This window comes from Pan paniscus, chromosome 6, assembly GCF_029289425.2.
Source record: "Pan paniscus chromosome 6, NHGRI_mPanPan1-v2.0_pri, whole genome shotgun sequence".
In the NCBI taxonomy this organism is placed as follows: domain Eukaryota; kingdom Metazoa; phylum Chordata; class Mammalia; order Primates; family Hominidae; genus Pan; species Pan paniscus.
In genome coordinates, this window is record NC_073255.2 from 41,719,459 (window position 1) to 41,735,706 (window position 16,248).

The 16,248-nt window shown below is 43.1% G+C and overlaps 1 protein-coding gene across 7 annotated transcripts in view; it reads right to left on the minus strand.

Moving 5' to 3' along the window:
- ELMO1 (engulfment and cell motility 1) overlaps window positions 1-16,248 on the minus strand; it is a 591,689-nt gene that overhangs the window by 27,293 nt on the left and 548,148 nt on the right. For 6 of the 7 annotated variants that reach the window (XM_003814972.4, XM_034963945.2, XM_014345639.4 and 3 more), the window contains 2 exons: window positions 13,175-13,338; window positions 5,891-6,003 (listed from right to left, as the gene is read on the minus strand). In XM_003814972.4, the coding sequence (XP_003815020.1) occupies window positions 5,891-6,003; window positions 13,175-13,338 (277 nt within the window). The remainder of the gene's footprint in view (window positions 1-5,890; window positions 6,004-13,174; window positions 13,339-16,248) is intronic. The other variant, XR_008626205.2, reaches the window with a different exon arrangement.

The window sequence follows — 16,248 nt, forward strand, 5'->3', positions numbered from 1 at the left end:
GCGTGCGTGTGGGTGTGAAGGATAAGAGGGAAGAGCTGCTTTCAGAGTTCACAAGCCTGGTAAGAAGGGCTGATTAAAGCTATTCCCAATGTCACACAGATTGTTATGGAGCTAATAACCACTGTCAACTGTAATTTTTGCAGTGCCCTCCTACAGAACTTCCTACAATGACAGAAATTCTCTATATCTGTTTTATCCAATACTAAGAAAACAAATTATAAATTTTCTTTCATTTTAAATAACTTAAACAGCCGTAGGTAGTTCTATCAGACAGTGTAGCCCACCGTCTGTCTTCAATCATCCAGGCCCAAGACAAGCTTGGGGCTGGTCCCTGGGTCTCCAGGAGAGCCCAGCAAGCTGAACAATGGCAACCACTGGTAGGTGTGAAATGCCAGCCAGTTCAGTGAGACACAGGGCACAGCAAGAACCAAACCCCGAGACTGCCATGGAATCAGGACACATCTTTGTTTTGAGTGCAGAGCCCGCTGTCAGCAGCTGGGGGCTGACCCCGGGGGCCCTAAGAGTCCTGTATTAGGGAGGAGAACAGGTTTTTCTAAAAGATGTCTTTAGAACACTTCCATTAGGATTCTGAATTTTCCCAAGGATAACCTAAAATGTGCCAAGTCTTCTGTGTGTTCAGAACAAGGTCGGCTTTCTGCCTAAGGTCCAAACTTTCCAAGTCACAAAACAAGAGGGACCCAGCAATGTGTTTAAAGGGAAATGTCATCTTTCAGGTGATGAGATCTAAGATTTTTTTGTTGGTACAAAAAAGGGAAACAACTATTGATACAGAGACGAAGGGCATCAAATCTTCCTCACTTCACTGAGCTTTCTTTAAAAGGACAGATTTGTGTTTTGATTCTGAATTCTGCCTCCCTGGACACAGCTGCTCAGAGCAAATGACACCGGAGTCCCTAGGTACTTTCCAAGATGATTTGGTCTAACAGGTGCCTTGAAGTCACACATAGCTGGGTGACACACCTGGCCCTGATGCTTATTAGCTGCGGGGCCTTGGCCTAATTATAAAAACTTCAGAAATCCCTGTTCTTCATATGTACAATGGTCATAATTATATGAGTAAAACACACATAAAGTATGGATCCTACATCTTCCAGAATTGGTTCTCAGAACATATTTGTAATTTCCTGCTCTTCTAGTCAATGGCAGTCCCTCTCGTCCACACTACTGTCCCTCCATCTTTTGGAAACAATGATTATGTATTATTCTGACCTATTGGGAAGTGCCTTTTTTTCATGAAAATGAACTGGCTTTTCATAATTTGAAAATATGTATTTATTTATACCTGCCTTTTTGTAACAAAATATTAAAATAAAATTTCAACCAGGGATGGAGAAAGGAATGACCTGCTCCCCACAACAGGGCAATATGGTTACCATGCCTGAACGCACCACTTGGCTCTAGGTCTTCTGACGGGGCCTCCAGAGCAACGTAAGATATACCAGCCTTGTTGGCAGGAGTGGTAGGCACGCATTTTGCCCAACATTGAGTTCCAACATAAGCCTGTCATGTCAGCACTTAGGGAATGCTGGTCAATGAAACAGACACTGTCCTCTGCAGGAGGTTTCATGTTATCACTTCTTGAAATGATTTCCAATGTTAGCCCTGGACTCTTACCAAGGCCATTCAATGCAAGTGATTCTGAAAGACCTTCATCTCTAAAATACAAGAGAAGTAGGGAGCAGTTCTTGAGCCTACAGATTCTCATGAAGCAAATAGTGGCTGGTATCATTTCGATCTGTGTCCTCACCAAATCTCATGTGGAATTGTAGTCCCCAGTGTTGGAGGTGGGTCCTGGTGGGAGGTGACTGGATCATGGGGGTGGAATGCTCATGAATGTTTTAGCACCATCCTCCCCTTGGTACTGTATAGTGATAAAGTCCTCTTGAGATCTGGTTGTTTAAGTGTGTGGCACCTCCTCCTCCCTCTTTTCCTCCTGCTGTGGCCATGTGAAGCTCCTCGCTGCCCCCGCCCCACCTTCTACCATGATTGGATCATGATTGGGAGTTTCCTGTGGCCTACCCAGAAGCAGAAGCTGTGATGCTTCCTGTACAGCCTACAGAACCGTGAACCAATTAAACCTCTTTTCTTTATAAATTAGTCAGCCTTAGGCATTTCTTTATAGTAATGCGAGAATGGACTAATACAGTGTCCCTAACACAGACATCTTCTGGGGTTTCATCTGAAATCTCTCCTGCAGGAGTCCAGGGAACACAGAAGCCAGGCAATTTCCATGCCAAGGATTCTGCGACCAGAGCTTATACTTCGTGGTCAACATGTATAAGCTTGGGGAGAGAGTGGAGTGATGCAGGTGTGTGGGCTCCCATGCTACTCCACCTCCTGTGTTTAGAAATATACATTCTGGCCAAGTGCAGTGGCTCACGCCTGTAATCCCAGCACTTTGGGAGGCAAGGCAAGTGGATCATCTGAGGTCAGGAGTTCGAGACCAGCCTGGCCAACATGGTGAAACCCCATCTCTGCTAAAAATACAAAAAAATTACCCGGGCATGGTGGCGGGTGCCTGTAATCCCAGTGGAGGCTGACGCAGGAGAATTGCTTGAACCCAGGAGGCAGAGGTTGCACTGAGCCGAGATCATGCCATTGCACTCCAGCCTGGGTGACAGAGCGAGACTGTCTCCAAAAAAAAAATCTATATTCTGAGGCGCTACGAGCTAAAATTAATAGCAAACATCATTAATGAATGTTTGATAATCTGCCAAGCATCAAAGTGCTATAGATGTATAATTTTACTTACCCCTTATGGCTATTTGATAGAGGAACTAACATCATCCCCATTTGAAAGAAGAAGAAAGAGGAGCACAAAGACATTGAGCAGATTGCCCGAGGCTACCCAGCTAGTGAGTAGGGAACAGGGACTTCAACCCAGCTTATTGTGTGTTTTGAGATATATTACCTCCCAGTCCTAATGTGGTTAGAATTCCCAGAAACCCAGATCTGTAAATGTCTGCATCTGACTATTCCAGTAGCAGAGCTGCACATGAGACAGGCAGAAGGATCAGCAAGTATCAACTCGGGGACCTGCTAGCCAAACGTGGCACAGTCGAGCACTCTCTATTTGTTCCTTCACTTTCCAGTTCTGTGGAGCTGTAAGTTCTTTCATATTTTCCCTTATAAAGTTAACTACTTAAATTCACTCATCTGTGTCCTACTCATTGTCAGACAAGTTTAGAGGGAGTATGGTGCTGGCTCCTGCACTGGGAGTGTCTGCTCTTTAACCTGTGGTGGCACCAGGCAGGCGGTTGTCCATCCCAGTCTGAGATCTCATGTAGAAGTGCGTCTTTCTCGAAGGGATTAAAAATGTCATGTTCTTATTAATCTGTGTAAATCTAAATGGAATGTTTTGATGGGGTGATAGGAAACCAATTTCAGCACAGTCTGCTTTGAATCCCTATTTTTAAGCACAGAGCCAGTCACCAGATTTCAAATCCATTTACCAAATACCAAAAAGCCTTCCTTTCTGCACTCGGAAGGATGATTTTGTATTAAACACAGATGGTCATGCTCCCTAGGGAGCTCAACTCATAAATTTATAATCTAGATGCTAATATTTTTTTGTTCAGGGGTAGTTCATTTTTAGAAAATTGGAAAAATTTATAGATACGGGACTAACATTTTTTAAACAACAACAACAACAACAACAACAACAACAACAAACCCTGTAATTAATACATCTAGAAACAGGATTATTCTGATAGAACCTACCCACTTCAACCTAGTCAGGGAAGTCTCATGACGCAGTAGACTAGAAGGTTAAATTGGTGCTAGGAGCTAGGTTGTGAGGGACTCTAGCTGGGCAGCAGCAGAGGCAATGGGTGTCTATTTGCCATTTCCCATCCCCAAAACTTCTGTGCCCTTTGCCCAATGTCAAGTAAGTAAAAATCTTATAAATCATCTTTATGGGGGCAATATATCCCAAACATTGATTTTTCCAAAGGCAATAAAGACATCAGGGCATACAACCGACTCTCTGACTAAATGAGCTCCTGGATCCCCTAATCCTGTCCTCCCACTTTACAGATGAGAACTTGGGACCTTGAGAGGTCATGTGTCCTTCCTAAAGACACCTAGGTGGTTAATTAAAGAATTGAGAAGCCTAGCACCAAGTCCACTCACTCTGGCTCACTGCTTTTTTCCTACACAATCTTAAAGAACAGCAGTAGCTCCCTTGTTTTGCTGTTTCTTGTTGCTACATTCATAATCACCTCTCTTCCTCATGATAGCCCTGGGAGACAGGCATTGCTATCCCCATTTCGGATGGGGAAATTGCCCAAGGTCACACAGCTGGACAGGTGTAGAGGCAAGATCGCACCCACATTGCCTCGTTCCAGGGCTATGTCCTTGCCACTGAGCCCTGTGGTCTTCTTGGAACACCATTTACTCTGACATGATGCCCGATGCAAGGAACGCGATGAGAGGAGGGCATGAACTCATTCTTCAGTGGCTGAATGGGAGGGAGGAGTTCCCTCTTCCACTGGTCTCACTAATAGGAGGCTTTCTCTGTAACTCAGCCCTTATTACTCTGCCCATTGTCCTCTCCTGAGGCTCAGCTTGAAATTCACTCTAAGAGCTTCTCATTCTCTGTGAAGAAACTGCATTTTCATTCCTCCAGGAAGTTCTGCCTTTGGAAGTTCCTCAATGTGATGTTTAATGGTGACATGAGAAATACTTCCAATTTACTGAATATGCAGCACAGGACAGTTACAGTAAACGGCCGGGGGATGAGTTCAGCTGACAAACACAAAATGATTTTTGTCATTAGTGGGTGAGCTCTGTGGCTTAGCAGGGCATCCAGCAGGTTTCAAAATATCTGCCAAAGTTTCTCCTGGGCCATAACTGGTGTTCTTAGTATAGCTGCTAATGCCTGTGCTTGCTCCTGCCTCTTCTTCAATCTCTTTGCCTCTTCCCAAATCTTACTTTTCAGTTTTATGCTCTGGCTGTTTGCTTCTAGGAGAGTGTGGTATGAAGACTCTAGCTGTGCAATCAGCAGCATGTCAAGAGAGCAAGAAAACAGTCAAGGGTGCTTTACTTGTCCAGGAAAGAAACAGCTAGACATGTTTCCCACCTGTTGGGTCTAGTCTTTTGACATCCATTTGAATTTGACATTTTGAGGTTAGAATTCATAGAGACAATTCAGAAATCTGCCTTGAGAAATTATGTAAGTGATGCTACCCTATCTTAGTTCACTGTTACTTATATCCACATATAAAATAATTCTGTCCTAGAAGAGAAGCAGTGTGGGAGATTTGACAATAAGGGCCATCCATGCTGGAAGCTCCACGATCAAACCAAACAGTGAGTGCCAGCTCTCCTACAGCAAGGGGAGTCATTAAAAGGAAGGGTCCTGGAGCTGTGGAGTTTGAATCCTTGCTCTTCTGTGACTTTGGGCCAGTTTCTTAGCCCTTTAGTGCCTCTATTTCCTAATCTGTACACAGGGCACAATCCTAGTAGTTACTTCTTAGGGTTATGGTGAGGATAAAATGCTTTATAAAGTAATGCATTGTAACAGGTATTGGCCAGAACACAGATCCGGAAGTCAGAAGACTAGAGTTTCAGAAGCACCTGGCACATGGTAGGCTCATATACATGTCAGCTATTGTTGACACCACCACTAGCAGTTTTGTGGCACTAAATAGCAAAGAATGGCTCTTCATTTCTGTGGCTCTTCTGGTAATTGTGGACTTTGATTCTCTCTGGGTGTGCATGGGAACCAGAAACGACCTGGACTGCTATTCCTGTCCTGAGTACAATGCTGCATGGCCTACCCTTAAACCAACACCATGCCCTTGTGATTCTCCAGGGAGCGGGCCACTGTTTACCCTATCCAAGTTTGGAGTGTCCCCAGAAACAATACCTTGCCTCCGCCGGGCATTGAGTTTCCTAAAGCAGGTCCCTTCCACAAGGCGGTTCAGGCGTTGCTGTTTGATCAGCTCTAAGATTTCTGGCTGAATCTTCTCCTTTAGTTCCCTGTTAGAGGAAAAACACATATTCCACAGCATGCCTTGAGAAACAGAGTGTGGCTTGGTGGGCATCATGGGCATATGGGCAGGGGAGAACAAGTGCATCTTTTCATGAGCATCTAATACCTCCAACTTGGTGCTTTAGAGAAGTGTTTATTAAGAGTCAGTGGCCAGGGGCATAAGTACAACACCACAATAGATTCTGTGACATTTACAGAATTCCACAAAAGAACCAGCTACTTCAGTGATGTTTTTCCAGAGCAAAGTGTCCTGAAAAATTTCTTCTTTTATTTTACAAAGCCACGGATACAAAGTTATGCAAAAATCCATTCAGCACTGCTAAGACAATCAATCCTTGGTCAACTTTTTTCCCCTGTACCAGCTAAACTCTGGGACTGTGTTTGTGATCTGATTAAACAGGCATATTAGGCAACCACACGATTACTATTCCACAGCAAACACTGTGTAGTGAGCAAACCACAGGACCACTTTTGCTTCCAATTCCATCATTCACAAATGGGGACAACAACACTGTCCCAGATTCTAGCCCACAGAGACTGAGATAATGATGAGAAAAATGAAAGATTATTTGTATCTTGTCTCAGGCTAATGCAATATAATTTAGTTTGAGATCCATTATGCTGCAAAGATATCATGATAGAATGAAATGGTTTTCAAATTTTTTTTTTAGAGCAGAAATTTTTATCATAGGAAATTTTATGTAGTGTCCTAGCATTTGAGTCTAGTAAAGCCAAAACTATTCTAGTTGAAGCTGGACAGGGAGACCCAGAGCCCATTCCTCATAGCAGTGTAAGAAGTACTGGTTAGAACATAGATCTACAAGTCAGAAGACTAGAGTTTCAGTCTAGGCTCTGCCCACGACTAGCATTTCATGTAACTCATCTAAGTCTCAGTTTCTTCATCTATAAAATGGGAATAAGAATCTTTCCTGCTGTGACTCCCAAATGAGACAGAGTACAAGTCTTTATTAAGCACTGAGCAGGAATATAAGGCACAACTGAATTTGCTTTGGTGACATTCTCTCCTTTCCTCAAGCCAAACAGTCCATAGGCCCATATTACCCTGTAGTCAAGGCTCACACATTCATCAGCTTCCACCTTAACTCTGGACTTGCCTTGACACTGAACTGCAGGCAACCTGTTCTCACACAGTGCTCCATTCCGAGGTGAGAAAGGTACTCATGCTTGTTGGGCACCTGCTATGAGCCGGGTAGTGCAATATGCAATTTTAGCTCATTTAACCTTCCTTCCTTCCTTCCTGAAAATAACAGCTTTTGGGGAAAGTATTAATGTCATCATTCCCATCATTCCCATCTTACAGAAGGGGAAACAACTCATGGAGGTTACGTGTGGAATATGGGCACAGACTCAGGTTTTCCTTGTGCAAACTGCTTTGATTTACTCATGAGAAAAAAGAAAAAAGTTACATAAAAGGATAAGGCCATCTAACAAGGTATTCTAGTACTCCATTAATACATTTTTTGAGGCTTAAGTGCCCTCAAACATTCTCTCATTTGATACTGTTCCAACTGAACATCTATAAAGCATAATATGGAAATTCAGTCCTAATAATAGTTTGGGACATTTGTAAAGCCTTCCCTGTACAGGTCTCTTAGGGTCTCATTTCAGGCTTTCAGATCACTAAACTATTTATTATCAGCGCTTAGCTCTATCTAAAATGGACTCAGTAAATTGCAGCTTTGAAGAACCCTGCACTGAGTGGAAAAGAAAGTGGGTAACTGCCAGGGAGCTGCACACAGCAATAAATCACTGCTCCCAACTTCCAAGTCCAGGTGACAGGGTGCAGACAAAGGCATGGTACCAGAGGATGGAGAAAATCTGGGAGAAAGAGTTTTGGAATTTCATCAATTCTTAGGTTATAGATATATGTATTTAAATAACAGTTTCACTAGGCCAGGGTTGAGTTATTAAAATGGAGCGGAGAATGCAGTGATGAAGACCAGGAGAAGGAAACAACTGAAGAAATTCTGAGTAATCTTAACTGATGCTTTATGACTTTTTTGTGTAAGACCCAGAGGTGCCTGTCACAACGCATTTCATCATGGAACCATATTCTGAGGATGCACTATCAGAATAAGAGAATCTGCTGCTACAAGAGTTACTCCCCCCCTTTTTTTTGTTATAAGCCTCAAAGGACTACAAAACATGACCAGGCAATGAAGGAAATGAGACAGCTCTTTCTTTCTTTCTATTGCACTACCCGGCTCATGGCAGGTGCCCACCAGCTCTTTCTTTTTCAAAGCAATTTCTTCTTTCCTGGCGAATGGACTCAGTAGCCGTAAAATTCATACACATTAAGAAAACATAAGTAAGCCCTACAGTATGTTTCTGTGGCTGATATCTGCCCTCTGGGGTAAGCCAGGTAATAACCCCATGGGCTATAACTGGGTTTTGAAATTCTGAGCTTGGGGTCAATCAGGCCAGGGTCATGGGTTTACTAGCTTTGCTTTGCTAAATATCTTTCTCATTCTATCCAAAGGTCTTGCCAATAAATAAAAGGAGGAAGATTAAAGGAGAGAAGATTTAAAGAGTGTGTGAAGAGCAATTCAAAGTCTAGCACTGTTTCTGGAAAACAATTTCAAGTTCAAGCCCAGTGAGGCCACTGCCATACACAGAAGACAGACAGCACCATTAGACTGGTGAGATTCCTTCTTTGACTTGGGGTCTGCCCTACTGAGCAACTACCCACTGTCCATCTCTCTGCTGAACTCCAAGCTCATCTGTCTGACTGTCTAATTGGACGTCTCGTAGCTTCACATATCCAAAGCCGAACTTCTGATCCCCTGCTCCACTTGCTCTGTCCTTTAGTTGTTAAGGCCCCAAACCATGAGTTCATCCTTGACTTCTCTCTTTCTCTTACACCCCTTAGGTATTTCCTAATCAATCAGGAAATACCTTTGTCCCTTCTCTTCAAAATGGATCTCATTTTCAGTACACTATAATCATTTCTCATCACCTCTTGCTTGGGTTATTAAAATAGATTTCCCATTTGATTTCCCTGCTTCCAAAAACTTGCTTTCTTAGTGTCTATTTCCAATACAGCATCAGAGGGATTATTTAAACACCTAAGTCACATCACATCATTCCTTTGCTCAAAACCCTCCAATGGCTCCCCAACAAGGCCTTGTGTAATGGGGCTCCCTGCACTTTTCTGGCCTCACCTTCCGTTGCTCTCTCCCCCTCAGTTATTCTGCTCCAGCACACTGGCCTCCTCTTTATTCACTAAACACCCAGACCTGCTCCAACCTCAGGGCCTTTGCCCTGATGGTTCTCCCTGTCTGGAGTACCCTTCTCCCAAATACCCACATGGCCTGCCCCCTTAGTCCCTTACAAGTCTGTACTCAATTGGCACCATCCTAATTAGAGACAGCTACTCTAACCAACCTATTTAAAACTGCACTCTATTTCCCTTATCTTGCTTTGTGTCTCCACTGCATGTATCTCCTCTTAATATGCTGTCATCTTATTCACCATGTGTATTGTCTTTTTTCTCCCTACTAAAATATAATCACTGTAGGGGTAAGAAATATGTCTGTTCTCTTCACTGCTGAATTGCCAACACATAGAATAGTGTCTGGCACGTGGCAGGCACTCATTAGATATTTGTCAGCTGTCTGAACACTGAACATTGTCTAACTGACCAGACTGTCCCCCTTGCATTGGTTATGAGAAAGCTTTCAGTGAAGCATGCAGCTGATCTTTAGCGAGGATGCAGATTTGCAGGGTAGGTATCAGCTTTATTCCTGGCTTTGTTTTTGCTTTTCTTTCCCATGGATTTCTATTGTCCTTTCTAAGACAAGGGAGAGGCATATATTAATACAAATATATGCACAGTGTCAGTTTTATCATTTACATATCAACAGTATCACAACTTGTTAAATTCTGGTTACGGGCTAATAAGACAGAACATTTCTTCAAGTGGATATTAGGTCCCAGGCATATGAAAAGTGCTTTTCATGCATGACTCTGTCAAATCCTTATGACAATCCAATGATGTAGACATTTTTGATATCTTCATTTTTAGAGATGAGAAAAGCAGGCTTAGAATGATTACATAACTTGCTTACAGAGCCACATTTGTAAATGACTCCAGGTCAGTCTGATAGCAAATTGGGTCCAAGTTTTACACATTTTGCTTCCCTGCTTTCACTGATGTTTGTCTTTACATCTCCCCCTCCTCTCCAGCATAGTGTTAAATGATCGATTTTTGGACTATTCAAGCTTTTTATATCCATTAACTCCAATTAATTGGATGGACTTATCTTCCTTGGTAAGTTGCACTAAATAGGACATAACAAATACCTCCTCTTTGAAACAATTAGTCAAGAGCTAAGAAAACAGAGCTTCTTCAACCCACTGAATATATATTCCCCCAAAATATTTATTCACATGGAGTTTACATTTTTCTTCTCAGAAAACGACCATTTTATAACAACAGGGTGTATTGCTCAAGTGGTCTGCATGGAGCTGAGGTCTGCCACCATGCTGTGTGTGGCACACACAGGGGGAGGAGGGCAGCCTGATGGCCAGTGGGATTCCCCACTGGTGGTCAGGCCCCAGCCAAGTTGCTGTCCCTGTCTGCAAAATGAAAAGCTTGAACTGGATGGCCTTAAGGGTGATTTTCAGCTCGAAAATCCCAATATCCTAACCCTCAAGCTTGGGTTAGATCCAACTCCTCTGTGCTCTTCCTGTAACTAAGCAATGAGCCCAGTCTATGGTAAATCCCCCACCCCTAATCCTAGCCTGCGACAGAGGGAGACCAAGTGTCTCTGGGTCTCTGCCTGCCCCCAGCACCTTGAGCAGGGCCTGGCATGTAGGAGTTGTTCAATAGATGTTTGTGAAATGAACAAATGAATGAAAACAAGCATACATGGTCTACTCCTCTATTTCTTTCTCTTAGGTGACTTGGTTTATCGTGTGAGCCATTCTGGCAGAAGTTAGACTTCATGTAACCCCATAATGAATTCCTGTCTAGTAGATCACTCTAATAGGCAAAACATATCGCAGCTACCCTCTGCCGGTTTCAGAGACTGGGGTCACTATCAAACTGGTCCCTGGCCCACCTGCTTAAATGCTGTGGCTCCTAACCACTCTTTGTGACTTTGCTGCAGCTACAGATATCAAGAACTCCAGTGGGCCATGGTACTTCTTGGTCCATGGCCGAGGGATGATGCAAAAGCTACATCCATGCAGGAGATTTCCTTCATATTTGGATAGTTTCAAACATAAGAGCATCTTATAATAAAGGGGAAAGAAACTTCAGAATGTCACAGGCAAAGTCTTAGGAAGTGAAGATATAAAGCCAAAGTAGGAGTAAAATGTTCGTACTTGCCATGAAGTTAACATCCTTACTTGGAAAAAGTCAAGGTCAAACATAATTCATCAAACATAATTCAGAGTTACTTGGCTTTAACGGAAGTGATTCCTCAAGTCTCCCTTCAGGTTTTAAGACTTATTATCGAAAGCATAATAAAGTGTCCTACGTTTATACATCTGCTGAACCATGTTATGAAATCCAGTACACTGTAGGCCCTGGGATGGGGCAAGGAGCCATTGTCCCTCTTTGCAGGTGAGAAACTGCATCTCTGAGGAGCCAGTCACTTATCCAAAGTGCATCCTGCTTGGTGTTTCTAGCTGTTACCGTCTTCTGGCTGAGGACCAATGCAAAACCCCAGTGGTGCCTCTTGTCAAGGCTAGCTGGTGCTCATGCAGGTATGACTTAGGTTTTGCAATGATGAAGCCAAAGCACCTTGGAAGCATTTTCCCTGCCCCGCTAACTAACTTCATGCCAACTAGTCTGCAGGGTTCTACTCCACAGTTTCTAACAGTGCTTCTTAAGATTGGAAAACAAATGTACGGTAGATGTTACTGCTTAGCTATTGTCCTTTTAGACCTGTGCACTTTTTAAACCTCATTTCAGTCTCTCACATTGCAAAGAAGCTAGGGCAGGGCAAACACAATATTAGCTGAGGGGTCAGTAGACTCGAGGCCCAGTCCCGGCTCTTCCACTTGTTGGCATGGTCTTCACCCCTCCAGACTAGCCTTTGCATAGCAGTAAGACCTGCCTATCCTAGCCTTTGCATGGGAGTAAGGCCTGCCCATCTCACAGGGATGTAAAGAAATGAAATAGCAAGAAGGGTGCATTACAAATTGCCAAGCATTAAAAGTGTCAAATACTGGAGAGCAACAAACAAAAAGGGAAAGAATCAGAAACAGAAAGATAGCAGGTGTGTGTGGTGGGGGAGCACTGCCTTCAGAATGAAAACTATGTTACAAGTTGGCTTCATGCAAAAGCTCAGAAGAAGCTGTGTCCAGTCTTCTGAGGACAAAATGAGAATAAATATCAAACACATATGCCTTTCCCTGTGTTTTTCCTCTTTAAAATATACGGGTAACAAAATTGACCCAGCTCTTAGAACAGGAGAAAGGAAGAGAAACAGAGCAGTTCTAAGAAAAGATGAGGCAAGCAAAGTACCCCTCATGTGTGAGTTCAGAACACTTCAAAGATTGGAATACATGACATTTCGCAATGGTTGCAAGTGGCATTTCTTGCAAAGTCCTGTGAAGTGGGGCTTACTGCCTCCCCACTGTAGGAATGTAGGTTCACAGTCATGAGGGCCATATAGCATGCTCCGATGCCAACCAGTGCCAACAGGGCAAAGAGGAGGTAGTTCACTCTCTTCCTCTCAAGCTCTCACTCCCACTCATTTAGATTCATGCTACTTTCATTTTCATAGTGCTTTAATGAATGGGCCTCACTCTGGCTGGCTCACAAGGTCTTGCTATTCAAAGGGCACCCACATGAAATATAGTTTTACTGGTCAAAGAGAAAAAAAATTGTTCCAAGTGTTGGAAAAGGTCCAAACTTTTAATCTACAAATCCCTGGAGGACTTGTCACTAACAGGGCCAGCTCCTGGTTTAGATCCATTCTTCCAGCAACTGGCCCACTCCATTCAGCCCAGCCCTTCCTCAAGGAGCTGCTGAGACTCCCCTAACTAAATGGAGATACTTGGAATGTCTTCTGCTGGCCTTCCCTGAGGAGCTCACAACACAGCCCAGCTTCATGACAGGCGGTCATTCTAGAAATAGTGGGTTAGAGTCTTTTGGGAGATAGAAGTCAATACTGGGTAACTTACAAAATCGGGCGGGACTGGAAATCTTCCTGGTTCATCCTCTCGGACTGGCGGATTTTCAGGATCTCAGTGTAGCTCAGGTTCTGCAGTTTGCTCTTGAACTGGTCCAGAGAGCTAGGCTTGGTTGTAAGTGCTCTCATAACCTGCTCCTTCACCACCTGCATTACCTGAAGATGAAAGGAAGACCATCATTTTCCTGGGGGCTGACCTTTCCCATTCAGAAAAGTCTTTCCGAGTTAAGGGCTCCCTGCTTCCCTGGTGCCCTCTGCACGCATGCTCAGCATTAACCTTGAGCATGCTTTTCCAAAACAGTCAACTTCCATTATGCCCATCTTCCATTTTCTCTTGCATTGCTGGAACACAAGGAAGGAAATGGATTGATAACAGGGAACTGGTGGGGTGGGGAAGCTCAGGGTGGGAGGTGTACTCCACTTGCTTGACACATTATGTGACTGCTGCTGACTCAACACTGTAAACAATGCTAACTCAAGAGTCAGGAATGAACGAAGGCCAAGCAGCAGCTAAAGCCCTGCATAGTAATTATTTTTTTCCAGGAGAAAAATCGCTGAGATACAATTAACTGTGGAAGTTTGGCTGGAGCTGGTTCAAATGAATGTGAACAGATACTCACACTCCCCTCTCCCAGACTGCTTTCCCCATGTAGTTAGGGCTTGAGTGTTCATACTAATTACGCATTTGGAAATGTACATGTGGTATTGCCTCTTTGAGCCTGGCACTAAAAAAAGAGGTTTATTAAATTAGAACAGACATATCCCACTGGAAGCTTCAAGAAAAAAGAAGAATACTGTAATTTTCTGCCTCAGGACAGTGCTAGCCCACGAGGAGGCAATTAACCACTGCCTCTATTAATGTGGGTTCATCTTCATCAGGATGCATACAGCACGAAAAGACCAGAAAAAACACAGAAGCATCTCAGAGCTTGCTGCTTCTTTTTTCACTCTCCATTACAGGTGATAGCAACAAGTGATACCATTTATAGGTATCTATGTGCCAGATGCTGTGGTAGGTGCTTTATCTATGTTTTCTTTCTTTATCCACTCAAACCTATGAGGTAGATATTACCATCAAGTCCACTTTACATATGAAGAAACTGAGGCTTTGAAACTTTAAGAAACTTCAAAATCATACCATTGGTCATTAAGTGGCTGAACTGGGACTGGATATCAGGATTGTAAACACCCGACTATGCTGCCACCCATGCCACCATTCTTCGTGTCATTTGGGAACTTAAAAATAAGACAAACCACAGATGCACCCTGCTATATGTTGAATTCTGTGCTAGGCAGTTTGCTGTTTATCACCTTATTTAATCCTCCCTCCAATACAGTGGAGGAGGTGCTAGTATCACTATGTAAAAGATAAGGAAACCAACTGAGAAAGGATTGATGACTTGCCCCAAATCACATATATGTAGTTGAATCCTAGGATACCAAGCAACCCACGAAGATGGATTTGGCATAGATTTGATGTTGAACGAATATGCACATGATATATTTCTTGCCTTCCGTGAACTAATGGTCTCATAAGAAAGGTGGACATGGCCAAGGATCATTATAATAGAAGTGCAGAAATGATAGAGATGACAGACTGATGGACTCTGTTGGCAGGTAGATAGGCTTTTCATTGAAGACATTTCATGGGAATGGAAATAGACAGATAATCTGGAACACCACTGTGTATTAGCTGCTTTGAACCTGGGTTGCATCTGAATTGGAATGAACTGCATAAGCATTGTTTCATGCCCCCAGCATAATGTCATACAGGCAAATTTCCAGTTGATCTTTCACCAGATCTGCTGGTTTTTTGTTTGTTTTTTTTTTTAACTTAGGCAAAATGCCAAATTTGGGATGCTTGACAAATTTGGAAATTGTGATCATCTTACATCATGCGGCATAAATGATTAAATTTGGTCAAGGTTGAACTATAATGCTTTGCTGTATCATATGAGGGGCACCATAGGGGTGCTGCTTTGCGCACTTAGAGAGACTTAGAATTGAGCCAAGGAGATCATTACTGTTTCCCAATGATATCTGGCTTTCTTGTGGGAGGCTGGACATGGCGAGAGACAAAGATATAGTGATAAGAATACCAAAAATGAAGATATGATTTTTAAATAGAATCAGGTTAAAGCTAAGAGTTATACAGTGACCTCCACTCCCCTCGTTTTACAGATGAAGAAGATGATTCCCTCATGTCATGTGTTTCTTAAGGGGCTGTCACAGAGATGATGGTGTTTACACCACATCTGCCTAGACACAGCACTGGGCCTAAGTGGGCACGTGACCTGAACTGACCAATCAAAATCCTTCCCCAGACTTTTCTGCCACGTCTTGAGGCAGACCTGAGGCATGCTCTCTTTCCCTCAAATTGAGAGCTGTGAGACTATGTCCCTTCATATATAGGAAAGGGGAAGATAATGAGACCAATGTCAGTAGAAGGACAAAGAAAACAGATGTGTGTGTGTGTGTGTGTGTGTGTGTGTATGTGTGTGTGTGTGAAAGAGTGTTAATGGTTAAGCCTTGTTCAACTGTAAAGGTGACTCAAGCCCTGCATTTCATTGTTTGGTTACAAGAGCCTTTTTTTTTTTTTTTGTAAGATGGCTTGGATGATAGTTTGTTCCTGTCACGTGCAACCAAAGAATCCCAACAAATACATATGGTGAAGTCCAAGAGGAGGACCAGCTGTGGGGCTGAGATTGTCCAGGGAAAGGGAGGAGTAGGAGAAGGAAGCTGGATGGAAATAGCAAAGTTAATTCAACAAGTGACTTTTAAAAATCGCCTGCATTTACAGGCTCATGGGTGCACCTCTGCAAGGAAATCATGATGATCCCTTATGGAATGTGGGGAACTCTTTAACTCCTATTTATAGATTAGGCTTAAAATCCACTCCTAGAGCCCCATTCCTCTAGCTTAAGACTTTGAACCTTGCTAGATGCAAGAATACATAAGTAGAGCAATCCTTTGAATTTTCCAAATCACTTATAATTCAGTTTGAAGAAAGTATAGAACTTTTCCTAAGACTAGGTTGATAGGCAGAAGGAAAAAGCAGGCACCTGG